The sequence below is a fragment of the Antedon bifida genome, chromosome 4, assembly GCF_963402885.1.
Source record: "Antedon bifida chromosome 4, ecAntBifi1.1, whole genome shotgun sequence".
Taxonomy (NCBI): domain Eukaryota; kingdom Metazoa; phylum Echinodermata; class Crinoidea; order Comatulida; family Antedonidae; genus Antedon; species Antedon bifida.
In genome coordinates, this window is record NC_136229.1 from 10,775,170 (window position 1) to 10,802,627 (window position 27,458).

General features: G+C 31.5%; 2 protein-coding genes across 2 annotated transcripts in view; both read right to left on the minus strand.

Moving 5' to 3' along the window:
- Window positions 1-232: 232 nt before the first annotated feature.
- The window catches only part of LOC144840058 (keratocan-like), a 62,202-nt gene continuing 34,976 nt past the window's right edge, over window positions 233-27,458 (minus strand). Inside the window, exon 19 of the mRNA XM_078695711.1 lies at window positions 233-377. Within this exon, the coding sequence (XP_078551837.1) occupies window positions 262-377 (116 nt within the window). The 3' untranslated portion in view covers window positions 233-261. The remainder of the gene's footprint in view (window positions 378-27,458) is intronic.
- On the minus strand, window positions 8,725-26,029 carry LOC144840983 (lumican-like). The gene is made up of 15 exons (XM_078697099.1): window positions 25,797-26,029; window positions 25,111-25,182; window positions 24,864-24,923; window positions 22,348-22,416; window positions 21,758-21,829; window positions 21,522-21,593; window positions 19,123-19,200; window positions 18,822-18,896; window positions 18,426-18,494; window positions 18,053-18,124; window positions 17,615-17,680; window positions 15,760-15,894; window positions 15,325-15,393; window positions 9,164-9,238; window positions 8,725-9,039 (listed from the first exon to the last, which is right to left on the minus strand). Exons 1-15 carry the CDS (start codon window positions 26,000-26,002, stop codon window positions 8,895-8,897), a joined length of 1,335 nt encoding a protein of 444 aa, XP_078553225.1. The 5' UTR covers window positions 26,003-26,029; the 3' UTR covers window positions 8,725-8,894.

Sequence of the window (27,458 nt, forward strand, 5' to 3'; positions counted from 1 at the left end):
TAATTTTAACCTTTAGTATCATACATTCGCATTCATTTAGTACTTTTGGTTTCTGAATTACTAAACAAAAGTTTTACTTCTTAACATTATTTTTATCCTCTATTTACAATAACCAATTGTGTATAATTTAAAATAAACATTGCATAACCAAAATTATAACACCGCAATACTACATACTTTACTACCACCACCACCACTTACCATTAAGTTTTTAAAAATCTATTAACGTATACTATACAAGAAAAAGTGATATCACTGAAACTATATAATATTATTTTCTTCAAACTGTGATTCCTCCGGGTCATCATCGATTCGAAGAAGCAGTACACCCCTCTCTCGGCAACAGCAGTCTGTTTTAAGTTTCTTTAAAAAATCAACTAAAATGAGAAAAGAAAATTAAAAATAAATGTAGGCCTACTTTTCATAAAGCAGTTGACCAAATCTGGCGGTTTGATATGCCTATATTTACATAGTCAGTATTTAAACATTTTATAATAAATATCTTACCAATTACGACCAGCATGATAGACACATTCAACATAATTAGAATGACAGGGGTGATTTTGTGAAGCAAACCAATGACGGCATCTTCATTAAAACTCTGATCTAGATTTACGATCGCCCCAATGGATAGATTGACAACGATAAAAACAAGTGTCAATAATTGGAATCTCTGCTCTGACTTCTCTTTCATTGGTTGAAGGTACAAATGCAATACAATAAAGATGACGGTAGAAAACAGAGAGTATGACATGCTTGAGGACACGTCGTCTCTCAGATTTGCAATGAGTGCCAGTAGAGCCTTATTATACAATTCAAATGATTCCCAAAACCAAAATTTGTTCTTGTATTGTCCACAAAAAAAATTCACACCAATCATCCACCCTTTATCGTGGTTGTCTACAGGCTGATTAAAACGTTTCCAGTATAGCATAAGAACTACTGCCAATGGAAAACCAATGATGTATATCAACGCAACGTAAACAAGTATTTTGTTAGTTTGATACGTAGATCCATTATTTTTATCCAGATCAATTGAGTAGTCAGATGTTAGTACTGCTTTACTGACATTACCATATTCTGTAACTATAAATGAACGAATTGACCATGGCCCCACCGCCATGACGTCGGCACACATATTCGCGTACGTAAGGTAAAGAAGCAACATTGATATAACGATGCATTTGTCAAGAATCCTGCGCTCAGTCATTACTCCATGACAGTTGTACCAGATATTCCACATACAGTAAATGGTAGACATAGCTATCACTATGACAAGTGGTGTGGCCATAGCCATGTGAAGTGACGAATATACATTCCAAGATCCGAGTAAGCATCTCGGGCTTAAAACACTAATGTATCTTATAACGTCAAAATACTCAAGGATTGTACCAGCAAACTCAAAGTTTTTAGGCCAATGAATTTCGGTTACTTCTGATAGTATACCCAAAACTTGATAGAAATTAATAGCAATTTTCAAATATATCACAAATGAATCAAGTTTAGATTGCCGCTGACCTGTATTCCTTAGTTGAATTCCCCAGACAAGGTAAATGACTCCAACTATTACCAACATAATACCAATAAATATTATTGCAGTCACTACAGGCTCCTGACATTTATGACATGCGTTAAATAACTGATAGTATCCTTTTGAACATGCCGCACAGAGCCAACCAGTGTACCCTTTGGCACAAGTGTCATTTAATTCTAATCCAATGTTACAACTCTTATTTCCTAGTGGACACATATGTATTTGTGGTATTGGACCTTTATATGTATGATCTTTTAGTTTATTTGGATCGTCAATAGGGAAATTGTCGTTTTGCAAATTAATTATAAATGTTTTGTAAGCCGATAAACAATCATCGTCTACTCCACAATTACCCGAAAAATCCCAAGACCACCAGTAACCCTGTGTTAAATTCAAATACCCTCCTTTACAGGTAGCACCCTTTGGGCAAGCTATGCACGGTCCATATCGATCAGTTCGATGAAAATTTTCGAGACAGTAACAAGCATTTAGACTAGCATTTTTACTGGTATTGGTTCCAGATGGACACGACTGACAATCCGCAATAGACGCTGCTCCTGCATGATTAGAGAAACTTCCAATAGGACATGCTTTACATGTTTCTGTGTAATTATGCCTTTCAATAACTCCTCTTCGATCTTGATAGAAGCCACCTGTAAGAAATCAATATTAAACCGAACAACTCCACGGAATAAGTTTCAAAATAATATGATACAATACACATACAAAAGTAATTAGGTAATTCATATTGTCATTGATATGTTATTTATTGTATTTTTTTATAATACATATAATAATAAATATCATATCATTCACTTAAGCTTGGTTCTCACTAGGACGCAACGCAAGGACGTAAACGCAACGCAAGCGTGTTGACCAACGACAAGCGACAGTTCGCATAATCCATCGCTTATGATTAGTCAACTCACTCACGTTACGTCTACGTCCTTGCGTTTCATCCTAGTGAGAACCAAACTTTAGATAAACAATACGTTTAGAAATTATTGAATCATAGGAAGGTCAAATTTCAATTTATTTAATTTGTTCATATTCGATCCCGATCTATGGTTACATTGCAGTTATTCAACAACATATGAGTTTAAGATACAGATGTCTGTATGAAGATCGATAGGAACTAGACTAGGAATTCAAACCGTAAAATAAAAAAGAATTATAAGATCAATTAGGCATACTGTCAAAACAATTACTCATTTGAAAACTTAGACAGACTCATATAATGTTGTTAATTAATAAAAATTACAATTAAAAAAATACAATAAAATAAATTTTGTTTTAAGATTATTCATAATTTTACCAATTTTCATTTGAAAAAAGCCATAAACAACGAAACAAATTTGTTTACGTCTATAATTTTTTCGTTATTGTTAAATATTTGAAGAAATTAAATAAACAAAAGAATAATTTACACTTGTAAGTTACCTGGAGGACACATATGACATTTATACTTATACTTATTACATATCTTGTATGTCCCTTCCTTACAAGGACTGCACTTGAATTTGGTGAAGGTTGTGGGATTACATGACAATCCAGTTCCTCTAGCGATAAACTTCAATAACATTCCAATATTTATATCGATCTCTGAATCTTTTGTAACACAAACACTAGCAAAAAAAATTGTAGTTGTGGGTATATAATCATCACCATCATGATCCATATTGACTTAATGAATATCGAACATGTGATTTAATCACACGAAAACCACACGGCCAATTTCCTTTTTATCGGAACTGCTACGCCTTGAGAAATACAAAATACTCATGACAGCAACTTTATCTTGTAGCCTAAGTCCAGACATTAGTCCCAGACAGTAGCCAAACAAATCCCGTTAGGCCCTACAACCGTTAATCACACGAATAGCCACACTGCCAATTCCCTTTCTATTGAAACTGTTACGCTTTGGGGGAAAAAACGAAAATACTCATGACAGCAACATTATCTTGTAAGTTGGTCTAGACAGTAGCCAAATAATGCCTACAAGATTTAATCACACAAAGAGCCACCTCAGAGAGTGCATTCCGTCGTTGGTGTGAGTCTCACTTAAACAGAGTATGGCTGTGTTTAAAGGAAGTCAATGTGTCTATGGGAAAAGTGTTGTAGATACAATGATTGGTATGTTTCGTCAGTGAAAATTATCTTCACCTGCTGTTGGAAAAATATATAGAACCATCTATCAAAGATATCGAAATATTAAAGAATTAAATTAAATTAACAATAGAACAGTTCAACAACAGCAAGTAATAGATCTATTAGATAAAATTAGAGAAAAATGTAAGGAAGATCTGGCACAGTTTCTTATAAACGAGGTCCAGAATGATCACTATGGTCCAATAATAGGTGACAAGACCTATTCGTTTCACATGGTGGTAAATGTATCACAATAAATCTAGTGGTTAAACTTGAAGCCTGCCGAACTTAAAACTGTCATGAAGAAGCAGACACACTTTTTGCGTTTCATGCGTACGTTATTGGAGGGAAAATTGTTGTTCGGTGCTCATCTGACACAGATTTGTTATACCGGCAGGTTTCTCCCCTAGAATGCCAGAAACGTCGACTATTGGAATGGATTACGGTTCAGCTAACAGTCGAAGGCTAATCATCAACGTTACAAATATACCACGACAACGATATGCGATTTCAAGTCTGCTTTTTAACGAAAAGTAAAGTCAATGCCATTCACCTATTTAGAAAAAAAATATCAAAACATATTGTGCGTTAAGATTACTCGGTAGTGATGAAGTATTTGATAAAATAAATCACTGCATACATATTCCATTTCAAACAGTTACATGACATAAATGAGGTAAGGTACCAGTGATTTAATAACAAGACAAAGGGTAAGAAGAGGAATTTCCAGGGGAAGAAAATAAACTGGTCATCGTTACAGTCATGCAGCAAAACACTTGATCAACATATTTTACGGGAAAAGTATATATCTAGGGTGGATATGAAGGCTAACAAACACCCCATAACCAACACAACATCTGCATCCGCTGAATTTTGGATGTCTTGACGATGACGATGGTCATTATGTGCCTGGTTGGTTTGAAGGAACGAAAACGAATAAAGTAACGTAGTCGTATGATTCAGATACAAATATTCCAAAAGATAGTGAAATAGAAGATATTTACTATGATAGCCAGCCATAGAGTGGTGACACTGAGAGTGTATATGAGGACGATGATGATTAGTGATAATTAAGACATAAGTGTTTTCGTCTAACCTTAATTATTTAGAAAGATTTCACAATAAAAAAAAACGTAAATGAATAGAAACAGCCTACACACATTACAAATAATAGATTGTGAAACCAAGCAGTAATATTACAGTTTTAACCTATACTATGCTATACCTGTAATTGAAATTTTGGTAGGAAAAGTAGTTTTTGTTGTAATGTACCGTACCAAATATTGTATTTGTATAGAATTTTAAAATTGGTGTTAACTTGCGTTTGTTTAAATCAAGAATGTATTAAGAAACGGAATTATCAATAAATCAATAATTTTACTAGTAGGCCTACTAACGTGAAAATCATTTTGAAACCAATACGTTTTTAAAGTTGTTTTTTTTTATTTTGAAAAAGCTTAAATTAGACGGGTGGGTTGGTGTGAGGTAGGTTTTGCGATCATAAAAGTTTAAAAGTTTATCCTATCCCTGTAACTCTTCAAATGATTAAATCCTAGAGGGAAATGGTGTACTGTAATGGTTTCAATGCAATGCTATCCGAAACATTTGAGCTAGTGTCTGGGGAAACTTACAGGATAAAGGTGCTTTCGTGAATACATTCGTATATTTCAAGGGGAATATCAGTGTGACTTGTAGGGCCCAACGGGCATTTTTGGGCTACTTTCCGGGCCAACTTACAAAATAAAGTTGCTGTCATGAGTATTTTCGTATGACAAGACGTAACAGTTCCAATCAAAAAGGAATTGGCCGTGGCCCTTCATATGATTAATCTTGTAGGGCTCAACGGGCATTTTTGGGCTACTGTCTGGGACAACTTACAGGATAAAATTGCAGCCAATAATATTTGTGTGCATCCCAACGTGTAACAGTTACAATGCAAAATGAATTAGCCGTTTGGCTCTTAACATGAATAACAATATTTTTGAGTGGTCACTCGGGGCTCTGTCTTGGCCAACTTACAAGATAGATTTGCTGTCATTTATATTTTAACATTGTATGTGAAGTATGTGAACGATGTCCAACAACTTTTATCCGTGTGACTTTTCACATTATTAAATCCATTTTTTACCCCTCTCATGTGGTGTTCCCATAATAGGACCCTGCAGCAATAATATTGATTATTGAATCTTGATCATATATCAACATAATCAGCCTATCAAACCTGTTGTGGCTTTTTACATGAATCAATTCTCTTCTCGGTCTATTGTGATGCCTTTTTGTCCACACTAGGACTAGGCAGAACGTGCGGGTCTCCATGTTTGCAAGACGCCCAATTGATAATAGTTTATGTTGCGGAATGGTCACTTATCAATCATGATCGGATTTTTTGTAATCACACATCGTGAAAATTGATGAATAGTTCGACTTAAAATACTGATATAAATGATACTTGGGACTAATTAAAATGTGTAAACTATTGAATATATATATGGGGCGACTTTTTCAATTAATTAAATTTCAGTATATCACCGGTCGGTTTAGAATTAATGTTCTTTGCCTGATGTGTATATATATCCAAATTCCCTTACTTGCACTGATGAAGGGCTAGTGTTGCCCGAAAGCTCTGCTAACTTTTCTGGCTGTTTACTTTATCGTTTTGATTTAGCTTTTCGCTTTTTTTATTTGTATCTCCATTGAGATCCAGCCACTGATACCCACAGCATTGTCATTTTTTTCAGTAATTTGCCTTTGGATTTATATATATATATATATATATATACAAAATTAATATTAAACAATCTCAGTCAAATTCAAGACAGCTGGTGGTCTATTTACATTGTATAATTAGTTACATGTTCACTTATTTTTGTTTTTAACTATATAAATGGTACATACTTGTTAATAGGTTTGCCAATATTAGTAGGAATGGATCGAAGTTCACCACAGTTAAGATATCTAAATAAAACAATGATGAATGTTAGAGGGTATTGTAAAATGGTAGTCAAAATTAGTTATGTTGTTAATTTCATCAAAATCAGACGACAGAAAATTAAGAGTTCTTGATTTGAAAATTGGTTGATAGGTTATTTAAATCACAACTAATCACGGGCCAAATCGAACGCAAACCGCAGTCCCTGGGTGACGATTAGCTTGCCAGTTGACTACGACGTTTTAAAAGTAGATGCATGTGATGTGTGTTTAGTTGGCGTACATGTTGGATGCCACCTTATTTTGTAACATTATGGGTTTTGTCGGCAAAAGATATGAAACGTTTGATCTGAGTCTGATTAAAGTACGTCCTTGCGTTATTGTATACACTGTATAACATGATCGTACATTAATATGGCTAACAATAGTTGTTAATGAAGATTAAAGGCTGATTTCCTGATGTATGTTAAGTTGGTTACTAGTTCCTAGTTCCTTATTCAAATTCAATTATAGACTAGTCCAGATTTGAGAAAAATGAAATGCTCAATTTTTAGAACTTCACCCTTAAAATGTGAAAAACAAAATGGCCATTTACCATTTTGAAGTCTTGTATATTATCTCCTTAACGGTTTTACTTATAGACCACATACTGTAAGTGCATTACGAGTAGTTAAAAATGTGTAGGATAATTTAATTATCATATGACGTACCTATGACGTCATAAGATAGTTGTGACGTCATATATTATAACTGCTTAAATGACATTAACCTATGCTAAAAAATGTACAAACGTTATAACACTTGACCTACTTCATTTTCTCACAATATTTTGGTATGGATATCGTTCGTAAAAGCCAGTTACTTATTCGCCGTAGATGCACAAAAGTTCGCGGAACTTGGGTTGCAAATCAAGAATGTATTAAGAAACGTCAGAATTATCAATAAATCAATAATTTTACTAGTAGGCCTACTTTAACTTGAAAATCATTTTGAAACCAATACGTTTTTAAAGTTGTTTTTTATTGTGAAAATGGTAAAGTAGGTCAAGTGTCATCGATCCATACCAAAATATTGTGACAAAATTAAGTAGGTCAAGTGTTATAAAGCCAGTTACTTTTTCGCTGAAGAGGGCGTAGATGCAAAAAAGTTCGCGGAACTAGGGTGGAAAATAGTAGATTAGGTTAACATGTTGATGTAATAACAACTCAATTGGACAGTTATTACGTATTAAAATCTGTTTTTTTTTAATTATTTGTGACTGTCCCTTTAATTGAATTTGAATAAGGAACTAGTAACTAACTTCACAGACATTATTTCCTGTCGACGTTACAGTTTTGGTACGATCACGTCGACTTATCATAAGAAAGTTGGGTTTGACAGGAAATTTTTTTTAATTGACGCAATGTAAGAAAATTGTATGTGTTTCAACGATTTTTGCCGATTTTACATGAAACCAGGATATTTTGACCTTACGCTTCAATAAACGCCCGTGCTTCACGTTCCTTACGTTTCTTGACTTGAAGTCAACTTTCGTAAGAGACGGAAGCCCTATCGTAAAAACAAAACAATGAGATACATGGATTTATATGGCGTAATGTGTATGACGTCATTATTTTTCAGCATGCAGTTCATTTGAGCTTATTTAATCAATGCTATGTTATTTGAGCCTTGATTCTTAAAGTTTACAGTTGTTGAATTGAATGCAAATTAATTCGCTAAAATCAAAATATCCGCTATGATAATTATGCAGATATTGATTAGAAAAACTCCTTTTAAAACAGTATAAACTTTGGTATTTCCATTTACAGTAGCGCCCTAAACTTACGCTTTTTTCTTCAATCGTTTTAATTATTTTTTTAGTATTTGTAATTATATCACATTCATCGCATCTTTAGTACAGTCGTGTGTAGGAGGATACGCAATAGGTACCTTTTATACTATTTGAAATACAAATATAAGAAAACCCACTCGATAAAGAAACACCAATCAGAGGCGATGCTTCAAATGGTCATGAATAGTTGAATGTTTTTAGGAAATTTCAACTTTCGTAACAACACTAAAATCGTCGTAAACGCGCATCATGAATTTTAAATTCAGAATGTTAACTTTCGGGAGAGGCATATCTACAGCAGTTTGCGAGCGGACCGACACGAACTTGACAAACGCCATTGACGTCATATTTTTTTTCAACTTTGCAAAAGATACGTAAGAATCGTACAAAACTTTAGACATGTTGAAAACTCTTAATCTTACGTCGACTGATAACCAGCATTAAGATTACACTTTAATATTTAATCACATTGTTGACCATTACAATTGTTTTATTGGAACTAAAAAAACCATCCATGTTACCGTACATTGTTCCGTTTTCTGCCAGGGAGGAGAGAGAACTTGTTTCGATCTGTTTTAAGTTATTGTCAAATAGATATCTGAGGGAACAAAACAGTGATTTTTCTTGGTCAATGTATACTTACAGATTAGTTATTTCTTTAAAGTTCTTTTTAGGATTTATTTAAAAGTTGAAAGTTATTTTGTAACGGTAACACATCTTACATGTATTCTAGCGTTGTATTTTTAGTTTTAAACATCCCATTTGTAATTTTTTCTATTTCGTTGCCATAAAGGAATCTGCAAAACAATATAACAACAATTAATCAAGGATAGCCGGCCATAAAGCCGCTAGTGGCAATAATAAAGCGACATCCCTCTAAATAATCAAATACAACACATGCATACGAGATGCTTGTATGCAACAGCTAAGTCTTATAACAGTTCTTTAGGAGAGAAGTTTTCTGTCCTTAGAAATCATGGCATCTGACATTTGACCCTGGGTTGGTAATTAAAGTCAACGTTAAATCTGCTTCCGCTTACGATTGCGACGTTTTCTTACGATTAGGCGTTCCGATCAGTTTACCAACCAACTTTAAATATATTCTCTATCCGTAACGAAATATTTGTTTTATGGTTTATAAATAATATACCCATAAACAAAGTAAAACATTTGCAAGTTAATACTTTGTTGAAACTGTCACTGTCATAGTCGATTTAAATAGTAAATTATTAATCTATATATAAATGTACGTAAGGTAAATCGCGCGTTACTTCTAAAATGTTTACTCGATGGTATATAAAGTTGGTTCGTACTTTCGGTACTGAACCACCTGTTTACTAATTAAATTGAGTTAGATAATTCGTTATTGACAATTAAAACGAATTAAGGTTCAACAATTTGCCTCAAATAGGGGTGTTTTCCGATCGTGGAATACACGGTCTAATGGATGTCCATCTTGAAAAATACCAGCACACAATAATACGAGGATGCTTCGCGTTTACCTATCTCCTCTTACGATAATTGCTTTTAATAGCTGAAAACCGGCTGAACAGCTCGAGTACAGCATCATAATGCTGAAGACACGCCGATTTTCTTTCAAAAAAACTATTTTGATAGATTTAATATAAGTGTATACAAATTTATTGATTTGCGATGAATGGAACATTCCAATCTTTCTTCTACAAGCGTCTATTCCCGCAGGCGTAATAACACAAAGACAAGTACACTCAAAACAGAAATTCGATTAGATTGTTACCTCCGCCAAGGAGGTTATGTTTTCACCCCTGTATGCGTGCGTGTGTGTGTGTGTCTGTGAACAGCCTGGGGGCCACAGTTTTTATCCGAATCTCACCAAATTTGGCCACAATAATCTATGCCTCAAAAGCTCGGACGAGTTTGAATTTGAGAGGAAAGGGTCATAGGTCAAGGTCACAACTAACAAAAAACTATTTTACTGCCTAGAGACCACAGTTTTTATCCAAATCTCACCAAACTTAGCCACAATGATCAATGACTCATCATATAATTGTGGTTAAATTTGAAGGGTCAGGGTCAAAGATCAAGGTCCACAAAAAACAAAAACAAAAAAGAAATAAAAAAAAAATAATAAATAAAAAAATAACCTCAGTGGGACTTGAACCAACGATCTCAACTGTAAGAGGCTGGATACATAACCATTACACCAAACTCTCATCCACAACTTTGTAGTGTGCAGTTAGCCTATTTTCACTTAGAACTAATAACAAAAAATTTAAAAAATACATATATATTTTCCGGGAAAATTTTATGTAGGGGAATTTTACAGTAGGCGGAGGTTTGTACTCTTGGAGTACTCTCTAGTTTAAATCTGTGACTGCAGAGGTCGGATCTAGGTATTTTAAACAGATAATGAGCTAACGTTTTCAGTCGCCGTCTATACCTGTACAATCAACTTTATTATTGCAGTTCAACCACCACCCACATCACCAACCTCCCCCTCAACTTAATGTTTCAATTGATCAGTTAAAATATATAATGCTAATAATACCAGTAGATGTATCAGTAATAGTATACAACAAATATATATTATAGTATTCCTTAATTGCAAGACGTTGTTGTAAGAAAACAATCCATGTTTGATGCGAATTTTATAAATATGAAGATACCACTCCATCATTATTAAATAATGAGACATGATTGTGGCAGGCCAATATCATGCAATACAGACAATATTCAAGTCTAGAGTTTATTTTTAATTTTAAAATTGTCATGATGGCAATTATATTTGGCTACAGATTACGTCGTGTTTGACTCTATTCATTTGCTCTGTGTTCATTTTTACAATTTTTTTATAGAACATATTTTGAGTTTTATTCATATTCGTATTAGGTAATTTCAGTAAATCGCGCGTAACCTTTTTCTTAATGCTTTTACCAAAACCGCTGTATCACATAACCTTCTATTATGGGCCGGTTTAGCATTATAGTTATTTATCCGAGTTAGTTGCATTCTTGAGAACAGTCACCGCAATCTTTAGTGTGTAGGAACTAACTTACCCGTGTAAATAACTAAGTACCGTATGAACTGGCTCTAAGATACTAAATCAATTAGAATAGGCCTACAGTACGAAGAATCACATGCCCTAACGCAGAACAACTTTGGTGTGTAGGAACCAATTTTAAGTATAAATTGGCTCTAAGAAACACTTGAAAACCATTAGGCCTACTAATTAAGTTGAGTTAGACAAATATTTTATTGACGATTAAAGCGAATTTACGATTTGTCCCGAATAGAGGTGCTTTTACAAACTGTTTTACATTATATAAACACATTTATTACTGACAGTTGCTTCTCAACGTTTGTATTAATTAAAACTGTAATTACAAAAATATAAACGTCGTAGTGCTGTATCGTTCAATGTACGTACTTTACTATTTCAATCGATTATTTGTGTAAATTTGACTCAAACATTTGGACTTATTTTGTGACACACTGTGTTTAGTGGTATTTATTTGTAAAACATGAAAACAATTATTTCATTACCGAATATATTTAAAAAGTGTTCCTCTTTCCACCCATCCTTTTCTCCATCCCTCAACCCTAATGTTACATACAAAACATAGGTTTGTTTAAATTTGACTCATTTTGTGACTTTCTCTTTCGGAAGAAATTCCCAGCGTGCTAATTTTGGTTGACTACATAAATCACCGTGTATATTATATAGTTCCTGTAAACGACATGTATTATTGTCCTGTGGTACGTACATTTGAAATCGCCTGTTTTTTTTCGCTGAAATTATACTATGTATTCGAGAACCATTTGTGGGCACGACCTAGATGCCCACAAATCTAGGTACGCTGAGAAGCAACTGTCAATAATACAGTTTATTTGTATAATGATGTGTTTAAACAGTACCAACACTCATAGTCCAGTAAAATATCACCTTCATTATTGCATAACGTTAGTAGTCAACGAGATTCTCATCGTAGGTTCTAAACATTATGGAAAGATCATTTATTGATGTTGCGTCGCGTAAAAGTTGGGATTTGCGGAGAAAATGAAGTTTTTATACGCAGTTTTTGCTTCCTTTCGTCGTCGTTTGTTTACATCGAAAAATGACGTCATGAGGCAAAAGTGAATGACACGCCATTGTCGACATTTGCGTTCGTATTAAAAAGTGAATTTTAAATATACGAATATGGTATTAATTGTCTGTATTACATTGTATTATTATGTATCACATATATAACAAGTCATTTTGATATAAAATAAGTCAAATAAATATGAAAAACAAAAGAAAATCGTGATTTTTGCATGTCATCTAATATGACCTTCCATACAATGTGACAGCGCCCTCTATAAGTATTGATACACTCGCACTTCACACTGCAAGCTTTCTGTTGTTATTCATTCATTCAGAAATACAATTTAGGGAAGGAATCGAATGTGTTGTACATCAAAGGGCATTATTACTTGTTTACTATATGTTTATGATGTTTTCCCCAAAAATAATTACTAGTATGATGTACATTTTGCGAATTGTAGATGTACCGGTATGAAATTTAAAAAAAAGCTGTTTGCGCGGTCTGTAAAGCGATATAGGGCCTAATAATAATTATATATAAAATAATTTTTACTTTTTTCTGATAAATCGTTATAAATATGATTACTTTGCGCTGCTTTAAGCACCCTATTAAAAAAGAAAAGAAACAAATTGATTTAAGCCTACTTTTTGTCACGTTTTCGGTAATTAATCGTTGGGAGAAAGTTGGAAAGTAGAAGAAGGGTTAATGTTGGAACTGGAAGAGTTCACGTGCCTGTTATATGGATCCCGATCGAAAGCAAGGAGTACCGATGAACTTAGATTTGACTTTCTCAACGCAGGAAATGCAAGGAAAAAGACGGAATAATCAGTGTTAAAAAAACATTGATTTAACTTTCCACCGTCGCGTAGATGCTTGCATCAACATATTATACGACGCACGATCGAACTATCGAGTCAGGATCTGGAAGCTCGCACTAACACCGATTTACGAGTTCCGAAACCCCAAGACCATAACGGATGGTGCGTTGGGCGATAATGATTTGCTGGGGCCTTTGTGGTGTGAAGGCGAGATTCTTCCAACAGAATTGATCGATGCGATTGCTGAGAACGACTTCTTTAACTCGGATGATGAGAACAGAGTGACGAATCAGATAGTGAGTGCGAAGAAGACGATTAATTACCGAAAACGTGACAAAAAGTAGATGTAAATCAATTTGTTTCTTTTCTTTTTTAATAGGGTGCTTAAAGCAGACCTAAGTAAACATATTCATAATGATTTATCAAAAAAAAGTAAAAATTATTTTATATTTATAATTATTGATATTATATCGCTTTACAGACCGCGCAAACAGCTTTTTTAAATTTCATACATACATCTACAATTCGCAAAATGTACATACTAGTAATTATTTTTGGGGAAAACATCATAAATGTATAGTAAACAAGTAATAATGCCCTTTGATGTACAACACATTCGATTCCTTCCCTAAATTGTATTTCTGAATGAATGAATAACAACAGAAAGCTTGCAGTGTGAAGTGCGAGTGTATCAATACTTATAGAGGGCGCTATCACATTGTATGGAAGGTCATTTCAGATGACATGCAAAAAGTTTCTTTTGTTTTTTATATTTATTTGACTTTTTTTATCAAAATGACTTGTTATATATGTGATACATAATAATACAATGTAACACAGATAATTAATACCATATTCGTACATATAAAATCCACTTTTTAATACGAACGCAAATGTCGACAATGGCGTGTTATTCACTTTTGCCTCATGACGTCATTTTTCGATGTAAACAAACGACGACGAAAGGAAGCAAAAACTGCGTATAAAAACTTCATTTTCTCCGCAAATCCCAACTTTTACGCGACGCAACATCAATAAATGATCTTTACATAATGTTTAGAACCTACGGTGAGAATCTCGTTGACTACGACTACTAACGTTATGCGATGGTGAAGGTGATATTTTACTGGACTATAACAGTAGGAAATTTTCGCTTCAAATAGCGTCAAAATGGTTTGTATTGAAAAATGTATTTATTGTTAAAGGTTTTATTTTTATCCCACAATGGCCCATAAATGTACTTACTTGTTTAATAATTATATTGGGAGACTCAGAAATTGGAATGTACGTTTGTATAGATCTATAAAAATAGTATTTTTTAAAGAAAATCTGTTTGTCTTCAACATTACGATGGGCCGTGCGAAGAAGCATCCTCGTATTATTGTGTGCGGGTATTTTTCAGCATCGACATCCATTAGACAGTGTATAACACGATCGGAAAACACACTTTTTGGGGGAAAATCCTTAAAACCTCAAATCGTTTTGATAGTCAATAACTAATATCTAACTCAACTTAATTAGGTTCAAATCAGTGCCGAACGTACGAACCAACTTTATATACCATCGAGTAAAAATTCTAAAAGTAACGCGCGATTTACCGAATTTTGCCCTTACGTAAATGTATATATAGATTCGATCATATTTTTACTATGTTTATATAAGAAGTGAAAAGTGGCAATTTTGTTATAGTTGTCAGAGCTTTTGTGTCACCTCATTGTGCTATATTTTTACTTATTATATATATTATCCAATGTAAAAACGATGCAATCGTAAGAAATTCGAATTCACTGAAATTAATGTGACCAAAGGTCTATATAAGATACACATGCAACATAATCAAGCTTAGTGCTAACCCTAACCCACAATTGGTATAAACACAACGCATTTAATTCCCTATGACAATCTTTACATATAAACCTATGTTTACGAAGTACTCACCAGCAGTCAATGAATAACAGACTGATAATGATTTTGGATAAGAAATGCTAAATACAAACTTACAGAAAGCGAAGATTCGTTCCACTAAATGCTCCTTCTTCGATAACAGTAATGTTGTTGCCTACAAGCATCCTAAAAAAAATATACACATATTTGTTTGATTACTCCACTGAACTGATCAACGAGGATGCAATATATCCGGGTTCATTTAATAACTGGGTACACATTTCGAAACATCTGTATGCATCTTTCATAAATTGTACTCTTACAATGAAAACTTATACATGACTTCATTTTACTTAAAAGGTAATTCTAATACATACTCTTTTTCCAAGAGCTAAAGAAAAGTAATAATAACGACAACGACGACGAAGATGTCAACGGCAATGATGACAACAACGACGACAATAACAATTACATTGACATTGACACTGACACTGATAATAATTAAGAACCGATGATATGTCATCATTGAATTCCATGCTAGTTTATACTTACAACATTTCAAGCGATGACATATTGGCAAATACATTTTTTGAGACACGTTGAATATTATTTTTGTTCATTAACATGTTCCTAACTGAAGGAAGTTGACAACCTTCTAATGATGTGATATAGTTCCAGCTCAAATCACTAAAGAAGAAAATATCAAATACAGCACTAAACAAGACCAGAAAAAAATATACACCATATTCCAATAATTAAACATTTTGGAAATTTGATAATGATTAAATTAATAATAATAATAATAATAATAATAATAATAATAATAATAATAATAATAATAATAATAATAATAATAATAATAATAATAATAATAATAATAATAATAATAATAATAATAATAATAATAATAATAATAATAATAATAATAATAATAATAATAATAATAATAATAATAATAATAATAATAATAATAATAATAATAATAATAATAATAATAATAATAATAATAATAATAATAATAATAATAATAATAATAATAATAATAATAATAATAATAATAATAATAATAATAATAATAATAATAATAATAATAATAATAATAATAATAATAATAATAATAATAATAATAATAATAATAATAATAATAATAATAATAATAATAATAATAATAATAATAATAATAATAATAATAATAATAATAATAATAATAATAATAATAATAATAATAATAATAATAATAATAATAATAATAATAATAATAATAATAATAATAATAATAATAATAATAATAATAATAATAATAATAATAATAATAATAATAATAATAATAATAATAATAATAATAATAATAATAATAATAATAATAATAATAATAATAATAATAATAATAATAATAATAATAATAATAATAATAATAATAATAATAATAATAATAATAATAATAATAATAATAATAATAATAATAATAATAATAATAATAATAATAATAATAATAATAATAATAATAATAATAATAATAATAATAATAATAATAATAATAATAATAATAATAATAATAATAATAATAATAATAATAATAATAATAATAATAATAATAATAATAATAATAATAATAATAATAATAATAATAATAATAATAATAATAATAATAATAATAATAATAATAATAATAATAATAATAATAATAATAATAATAATAATAATAATAATAATAATAATAATAATAATAATAATAATAATAATAATAATAATAATAATAATAATAATAATAATAATAATAATAATAATAATAATAATAATAATAATAATAATAATAATAATAATAATAATAATAATAATAATAATAATAATAATAATAATAATAATAATAATAATAATAATAATAATAATAATAATAATAATAATAATAATAATAATAATAATAATAATAATAATAATAATAATAATAATAATAATAATAATAATAATAATAATAATAATAACAATAATAATAATAGGCATAGGCAATAGTAATAACAATAGCAATAGTAATGACATTAATATTACAAATAGGAATATATTATCTACGCGAGTAACGCTTTTTAACTCTTACAAGAAGTCACAAATTCAGAGACAAAAAAACAAATTCTTAATCTTAGAAATAAAAATGGTGTAAATATTGAAGATTCTGATTCTGTCAATAGGTATGTATCTGTATAACTATATAAAGTGTATGCTGTCTGCATAAATGCTGTACTTTTAACATACATATATTATAGAGGGCGCTATATAGAGTAAATACAAACAGCGTTTGAATATCGGTTTTAGACCAAGCTACAGGTTATTAATTTTATTTGGTATTATCTCTTGTTTCGCCCTATCAGTGACGCAAGTTGAGTACTGTACATTTAAAAAAAATACTACTCACAGTAGTCTAAACTTGCTGTTAGCGGGTAAGATTGGTATTTCCGTAAGATTGTTATAAGCAAGTCGTCTTTGTAAAGTTAAAGTATTAATACAACAAAAAAATAAGACTATGATTAGAAATTTCAAACATTTAGATAAGTTGAAAAAATTAAAACAAGGCCTCTTATTATTATTTAAAAACAACAACAAATCGTTTAAATCCATATCCGCAACAACGAGGGGAGTGGGTCCAACATGTCAACTATTTCTAAACAAACACCAGCCCTGCAATATGTTTTAATATCTTGCAATAATATGGCAGCGCACAATAATAATACAAACTATATCAATTCTTTGCATATAAAAGTTTTAAAAACAGAGGCGGCCCAAAAGTGCAGATTGATAGTATTTGTGTCAATGTCATGACAACATCGATTTTAATATACATCACTGTACTTACAGTTCTTCAATATTGTCCAATGCAACAAAGGCGTCCTTATGTATAAATCGAATTTGGTTGTCTTCAAGTTTTCTGGAAAACAGAGAAGGAGTGTATTATGCATTCGTCGTGTGTTCGAGTTATGCAAATCGGTTTGAAAAAAACAGCGGTTGAGTTACATGGTGTAATGTAGTTATGTTTACCATCGTTTTTCTTGACTTTGTGTCTGTTTGATATGTGTATTTTTATAATTTATTTAGACACTTTAGGAGAATATTATATATTATATTATTATTATTATTATATATATATTATATAATTATAAGTAAGTAAGTTTCATTACAAGTTACAGTAGAAATTTCATTTAATTTAGTTTTTTGTAAACAATACTTACATATAGCTAATGATTCCGCCTTGAAAAGCTTTTGATGGTATGCTTCGCAAACCATTTCTGTGTAAATGTCTAATATATTCAAAGAAACAATTATGGTACGGATCACTAAAATGTCAAGCTAAGCTCAAAACGCTACTGCGACCTCTCAAATTTAAATTGTGCAGTCAAAAAATCCAAAACATTTGTATATTCTTACTTTTCGTAAGCCTAAAAAATGAATGAAAAATTAAAACTCTTCGTTTGATAACCATATTCACGTAGAAACAAGATGATTAAAGAATCGGCTTAATTAGTGTTAATTTACTTAATCTTCCCATATTTTACTCATCCTTACAATTACCATAAGCAACATCATAATAATCATAACTATCGTCATAGATTGATAATTTTACCCACATGAAGCTTCCAGTTGACAAGTTTTTGAAAGCTCCACTAGAAAGGTTTACAAGATTATGGTTGTATGCAATCACTCTATTGAAAAAGAAGATATAAAACAGGTACCTCAATCACAGATACAGTACGTTTATATTTTGCTTGTTCCGAAAACTTTGGGTACACATAAAATGTTGGAATTAATTAGATTGCTCATATATTTTAATGATAGTCTTATTATGGTGTTTATAAGCCTACTTAAAAAACAAAATCGTAAGTGTATATTGTTTACTTCAACAACAGTAGTGTAATCTTCTCTACTTACATTGTAACACTATATCTTGTTGTCAAAGCAAATGAATTTTCACAAAGCTCTTTGAGTTTTGGGTTAAAATTAATAGACCTAAAATATCAAAAACATAATGAATACTGTACTGATGAATAAAATACTGTGTTATAATGAATATGCAGTAGACTGTCATGATAGGAGAAGCTAAAATGATTCACTATTATTAGAGATACATATATAATATATACAAATTGAAAGTTTGAACATATTTACAAACACAGGAATTTCAACAAACAGGATATCTTCAGAAATTACACAACTTTAACTTAATGTATAACATTTTTGTTCCTAAATCATAGATTGGATCCGTGGGTTAAATGTGTATATAATTATGTTTGAAGCTGAATCATCTACCACATCCGCTTATTTTGTCTCAATTTTGAAAATAGTGTATTGCAATCGAATTTTTAGTTTTAGAATAACTGCCTGTATTCCAAACAATGCATTATATATGCCGATGACCTGAAGTTGTATCGTGTTGTCGGCTCTGATAATGATGTCAAGGAGGACCTTGATATTGTTGTTGCATGGAGTCAGCACTGTGGCTTGTCTTTCAATATCTCCAAGTGAAAATCAATTTCTGTTTTCTTAAACTGGAACCCAAGTGTTTCTCTTATATGATCAACGCAATTATTTTAGACAAAGTGTTAGTTCACCGTGACCTAGGAATTTATATCGATAGTAAACTTACATTTTGTAAACACAGTGACTACATTATCTTTAATGGAAATAAAATGCTTGGATTCATTTGGAGACATTGTATAGACATATCTAGCCCCAGTGCTATTATTGGTTTATATCGTCAATTAGTTGATTCTAATATTGAGTATTATTCATTAGGCAAAGAACATTAATTCTAAACCGCCCGGTGATATACTGAAATTTAATTAATTAATTTGAAACGATAAAGAGGAGGAAATCTGTGAGAATGAGAAAAAGTCGCCCCAACCGAGACTCGAACTCGGACCGCCTACTTGATATGCCGATGTCCTAACCATTGGACCACTGGGGCTTTCATGGTATTGTTCAAACTCGATTTGATAGCGACTCTTTAACATTCTCAGCGTGGTACGGCGGAACAGCACTAGTTCCTCAGTTGTACGCACGCGCACCAGAGATCAAATTGATACGTCCTCATCTTTCAGTATTTTTATTCACGAGGCGAGATCTCCGAAGAGATACTTTTTATATATATAAACACATTCGGCAAAGAACATTAATTCTAAACCGCCCGGTGATATACTGAAATTGAATTAATTAATTTGAAACGATAAAAGATGAGGAAATCTGTGAGAATGAGAAAAAGTCGCCCCAACCGAGACTCGAACTCGGACCGCCTGCTTGATATGCAGATGTCCTAACCATTAGACCACTGGGGCTTTCATGGTATTGAATTGTTTAAACTCGATTGGATAGTGACTCTTAAACATTCTCGGCGTGGTACGGCGGAACAGCACTAGTTCCTCAGTTGTACGCACGCGCACCAGAGATCAAATTGATACGTCCTCATCTTTCAGTATTTTTATTCACGAAGCGGGATCTCCGAAGAGATACTTATATATATATATATAAATACATCAGGCAAAGAACATTAATTCTAAACCGCCCGGTGATATACTGACATTTAATTAATTAATTTGAAACGATAAAGATGAGGAAATCTGTGAGAATGAGAAAAAGTCGCCCCAACCGAGACTCGAACTCGGACCGTCTGCTTGATATGCAGTTGTCCTAACCATTAGACCACTGGGGCTTTCATGGTATTGTTCAAACTCGATTGGATAGCGACTCTTTAACATTCTCGGCGTGGTACGTGGTATATATATATATTATTCTAAAGGATTTATAATGCGCGCGTCATAGGATTAGACAAAATGATTGATCTGCTCTGTCTGTATCACAGTGTAGCTGTGTGTCTTTTTTTTATGTATAAAATACAAATAGTTTATGAGTACAATATGGAAAATACAAGTAATTGTGATGTGTTGCTTTGATAAAACTAAATAAGAATCATACATAGAATGATTTCATTATCATCATGATATCTGCAGTATTATACCTATCCACATTCTTGGTATAATATAACGGAAACGTTGCAAGATATTGCGCTTTATCATTCAGTGAGTTACGGTACTGTTGTATAAAATTAGATTTGTTTCCAAATGTAATGAAATAATAAATAAAGTAGAGAAAATTATTCGTAACATTATGGAAAATATAAGAACAAATTTAAAACATCATTATGAAAAGAATAACCATGTGTACAAATAACGGTCATTAGCGGTATCTGAACATGCGCTTGCATCATAATAACTCCGAATACAAACATCTACTAACAGTTTATTTAAAACATAAAATTGTACAAAAAAACTTACACATTTAATGACCTTTGGAGGCTTGCAAAAGTGAAAGCTTCAATGCTATGTAAATGGTTATATGAAATTTCACTAAAAAAAATAAAATAATTTGTTTTAGTTGTGGGCAACTGATCAGTCATTTGTTAATCAGTAGTCATTTTTGGTACTGAAGTTCAGTTGTGCAGTGGTGGTGAAAATGAATGCAACAGTAGTAATTCATTTATAAATGACATTTCTATTGAAGTTATACTTACATGGTCATTATGTTTGGTGAACCATTAAACGTAGTATTGCTTAATTCTATGATATTGTTATTTTGAATGTTTCTATGAAGGAATAATTTAATCGTTTGAATTAGTGTAATGTACGATGATTATAATAATTAAACATTTTTATAAATAGCAAAATTAATAATCTTAATATCAGGCATCATGATATCTTGAAATATATGTAAAAGTACACAAGAAAACTTGATCATGTAATTAATACAAACATTTCCAACGTTTAAAATAGGATGCATTGATATGACGCATTAAACCAACAAGAAAACATTTGTATGAATCAAATAAACATACTTTCATTTTCTATAGTATACATTATGAACAATATGAATGCTAGTGCGACTGTGTTTGATTCTGTTGTATTATGGACAATAAATATGTTAATAAATGTGTATGTACTGAGGTGTATTAGATGTGTATGGTGATGATAATAATAGCAATAATAACAGCTATGACGATGACGACAAAACACGTTTAATGTGTTAACGTTCTATGTCGTTCTTTTATTTTACTTTCTATTAGATACAATCAATTAAAAGAAATCATTTATAATTGTAACTTACATGGTATGAAGTATTGGAAGATTATTAAAAGCTGTCGATATGTCTGTCAGCAAGTTGTGTTTTGCATACCTGACGAATTAAGAATGTTGCATTTTGAATTTACTGCATTAATCAATTATTAAGTGTAGCAATACACTTAGATTTCTTCCAATGCTAATAATAAATGCTATTATCGTAGTCTTACACATATCGCTCAATGTATTCAAACAGGAAGAAAGAGGTGTTATGAAAATGATGGCATCATAGCTGTCATCTATATAGTACAACTTTACGTAAGGGCACTATAAAAAACACCGAGGTGAAGTAATTATTCCAAATGAAATTATTTCAAGATAGTGTTGCTTGAGAATAAATAAAAGACCGAATGTGGAAAATTGACAACGAATACGCGTTGTCGTTTCTTTTATGGTTCTGATTCTACCTTAAATGGTGTAGGTGAGTACACAACAATATCAGTAAAACACCTACTCTACACACTACCGAATGATGCTATTGAATATAATTGATGTGTTGCAGTTCTACTGATACTGATATTTGTTCGTGCCGCGGCTTTAGCCAGCTATGTCCCGAGAGGACATACTCATTAAGAAGCTTTATCATCGCGGTAGCTATAGTTCTAAGGCCGACAGTTTTAAAAAATTGTAAACTCGACTATAATTTATAGGTCCCAGCTGCTGGACCTAAAAAAACATCTGGGAAAAGAGAGTCTATGAGGGCTCACGGTTGAACGATTTTGGATTCTCGCCCTTTGACCGCCGTGAAGTCACGTTGTCTCTAGAGGGTATTCAGTTGCATGCCTAGGTTGAGGTAACACACACACAGCACATTAAAGTTCAAAATTGATCATTTTTAAATGCCATTTTTAATTAGTAGATTAATATTTGTTGGCAGATAATACATTGTTGGAAAGGTACACATGTCTTCTTTCAAATGCTGTTGAAAATTAGCAGAAATACCAATTATTCAATGAAATACAACCAGATTACTAACACCCTTTACAACTGACCACCTCATGAACATGATGAGGGAAATTCATGTTTGCAGTTTATGACCGCCCATTTTTGGAGATCTAAAAGTATGATGCTTTTTGATTGGAGTTTCTGTAACAACCTGAGGTGATTGACAATTAGATTTGTTGCCCAAGTGAAAGGCAATGAAAACAACAGGGTTGATGCAATATTTTAAATCAAAGACACAAATAATATGAAAATATAATGTTTAAAGTACCTATTGTTCAAATTTTAAAATGATTGGTTGAGAATTGATGAACGGAAAAAGAAAATAGTAGGCACATGTTTTTCGATTCTCAGTCATACTGAGTCATACTGGGTTTAACTAAGTTGGCCGTTGGTGGTGATAGCCATTTTTTTTCGGACACGCATGTGAAGGTACAGTAGTTAAAAATAAAAATTATACTGCAAATTAATAAAGATCAAATTAAATATATTCATAAATTATAGGAGTATATTGTGTATATTATAAAATTACATCGGGATAAATGATGATAAGACCTTTTTTTAAATCGAGTTTTAAACCGCCGAGTTGTTGAGTAAGCTCTGGCAGGAATAACTGTGGGCTATTTGTGTCCCGTTAGGAGCCTGGGACACTTCTGCCTATGTTTCTAGCTGTCTAAAACGTCTTCCCTTTTAGGCTGAAACGGCCCACTGTGTCACGGAAGTTAGTTTCAAAAGATCTAAATAATGTATTAATTATACCAATTAGGATGGCATTTATTTGAATAAACGCCCAACAACTTCCTTATAAAACATCACTTAGATTATAATCAACATCCCCCCAATATTGTGTTATATTCATAACACAATTATACTATTATTGTAGTAGAATTCATCGGACTGTTATCTACAATTTACCCTGCATTCGTTATTCTTTTTTACCACTTTTCATTTCTATTAGAGGATTTTATTGGATTGTAAATGTTACCATTATTATTAAAACCAAAAAATGAAACGTATCCCTCGAATAAGCACCTCCCTCAAATGAACTCCGTCTCCCCCTATAAAGACTACACTTTAATCATCTAAGACAGTATAAAACAGAGTAGGTTTAGTTTTACGAATATCAAGCATTTCAATAATAGTAACACCGACCGAAACGTCCAAGCCAGAACGTCTTTCTAAGACCTTTTTACCCGAGTCATTATCATTCCGAGAACCATCGTCTACACTTACTGGAAGGGTGGGGGCGAGTGAAACGAGCTTACCCTCTAGTAAAATATAATCATGCTACGATATCGTAGCAATTACGATAATATAAAGACATGCGAACAGTGCAATTTCACGATGATATATTCAAGCCACTATTAAACTACAGATTTAGTTTGATAGGTCCTACTAAAATACTGTCACGTAACTTATTGAATATTAATGTTGAAAACATAACACTAGTAGGCATAACTAAAAACAAAATAACAATAATATGCATATAGGCCTATTGACTTTGGATATTTTAACATGAACACTTATTGCTAATTTATCTTTTAAAAATATACTACTTACACGCTACCGATTGACTTCGGAAATGTTGGTAATCTTGTAAGTGAATTGTTATTAATTTCTCTGTCGATATAAACATGGTTTGAAACGTTAACCTAATACTAATTATTAATCAATTACCACAATTATTGTTTTGTCGCTTATTTTCTCCATTTTCTCTTTTCCTTCTAAAGAAGGTTGTAATATTTAGTTTAACCTGCAAATATGCATGTCAAACATATTTGCTAGGATACTGTTATTTAAAACTTACATAATTGAAAGATTCCGTAACTCTAACAACGTATCGTCATCAATTGTTCTCAAGTTGTTATCATTCATGTAACTATAAAATAAAAAATTAATGACAGAGAGTAATACACTCTCTGCTTTTCTCATTTAAAGTAATGTATTATATTGCTGTTATTATTATAATTCCACAAAAAAAAACATATCGGTGATGACACAAAAAAGATGAAATATAATTAGGTTCATGTTATAATGTTTTTGCTTTGTTGGCATGGTGGTACATCACTCATATTATTTCTAAACGGCACAATACAGAACCAAAACGGTACCATGTGTTTGTGTGTGTATAATTCCGGGTGACTTTCTAATCCCATTTCTCCCGTCCATTCATCCGTCGGAAAGTAAATCAACAAATACCTACACTATGCTAATGTCAAGTATGTGCTGTTATAATGTTCTTATGCTATGTTTCATAAATTGTTCATCGGGCAAGCAGGTCATAATGAATTATGGAATCGACACACAATGAAAAAAAAGACTACTGATTTGATCTGTTTTGTTGATCAGCGTATCTATTGTTTCGATAAGTAAGACACGTATGCTTCATCATAAACTGTCATGTATTATCTTTTTAATAAAAAATAAATAAATAAACACTTACACAGTGAACAAGCAGAATAATAAGTTTACAAACACAATGTACAAACTTACAGATAACGTGTATTTACTGGAATTCCAACTGGCCATTCACGGAGTCCACGGTTTCTACAATTCACTGTTCTTGCTGTACATTCGCAAACTGCTTTTAAACTGGTATCATTACTAAGTTCACATGCAACTTCAACGCAAATTGTAGAATCAACCCATAAATAAAATATTACAATTACCAAGTACTTATGAGACATCATTTTAACCATGACTACAGGGTAGTTAATTCCAGTGCAATTCGGTCTATGTGGCCGTCTTGACTATAGTTAAGGTTGTATTTATATCAAGGCCCATGTTATAAGGAAACCTACTTTGTATTCAGAAACATTTTTCAGGTCAAAGATTATTGTAAATAACACAATTAAAACGAATCTTCTTCAAATGTTGATATTATGTAAACATTAAAATAATACACCGATTCATAATAATAGGCCATGGTTAGTGAGTAATTATGAGGTAATTTCCCGAATAAAACGCGTATTATGTATAAACAGCAAACCGAACCACTTATCAAAAAACAAACTATAACGTTGTTTGACTAGTTAACAATGTTTTTGGTAATACGTTTGAAACGATTTTTTTAAGTTGCTTATATCTTTAATGTTTAAAAACGATTCAATGAAGAAATGTTGTGTTCTTATTTCTGTCTTTTTGCGTTTTTCTTTGACGTTACAGAAGTTATGATAATGAATGATATTCTCTGACATTCTAAATACAGGTATCATGTATAAAAGGACAAATAATGATGGACTGTAAACAGAATACATTAGCTTTTGAATAGTAAATACTAAATCGTACGTTCATGTTATTGAGTCATTACAAAGCATCTACACATAGTCATGTAAGATGTTGTAGTTATTGTCGTCGGAACTAGATCAATCACGTACACTTTATTGTGTAATTAAGTGGATAGTAAGTATGCTTGTTTTTCCAGCCCAATTGATACCCACATATTAAAAACTGTACTTTTTCCTTCTATATTATTTGTCAAAATCGTTATACCGAACCAGTAGTATAATATTATATTGTTTTAACATGGTTAACGGTTATGTCTATGCGTGAACATCATATTTAAATATATTGATTTATATGGGAGGCTGAGGGAATTCCCTATGTGGAGACACAAAAGAAGACCCGTATTTAAGATACTATTTCCTCATAAAACTCTTATAAAACTTGTTATCACCGAACAATTAATATTGTATTGTAGTTTTCCAGATGGCTAAATGTTTTATAGAAATGTGTGAACTTCAGTTTGAAATACACTGCTTTAGATGGGAGGCCGAGTGGGGAATTCCCAATGACAAAGCTAGGTTCTGCCTTTTGTGACGGTATATAGAATTTGGAATAATGAAAGTGCTTGGAAACTAAGAAATGCAATTGTATTACAACTTTGAACTGTTTTATTTTAAAAATGTGCTTTCTTTTCCATTGCTGTTGCAAAATTAGTAGTTGTATTAGTGTAGTTTTAGTTTTAAAATAAGTTTTGTAATAGCGTCGAGTCAAATCTTATGTCGTTATTTCAAATATGAAAAATGTTTTAGTTTCAGTTTTTATTTTCCATTGTTTCTGTATTAAATTTTGTAATTGCTATGGACGCACCATCTACGCATGTGTGCCACTGTTAAAAAAGTGTTGTTCCAAATAAATATTATAAATATTATA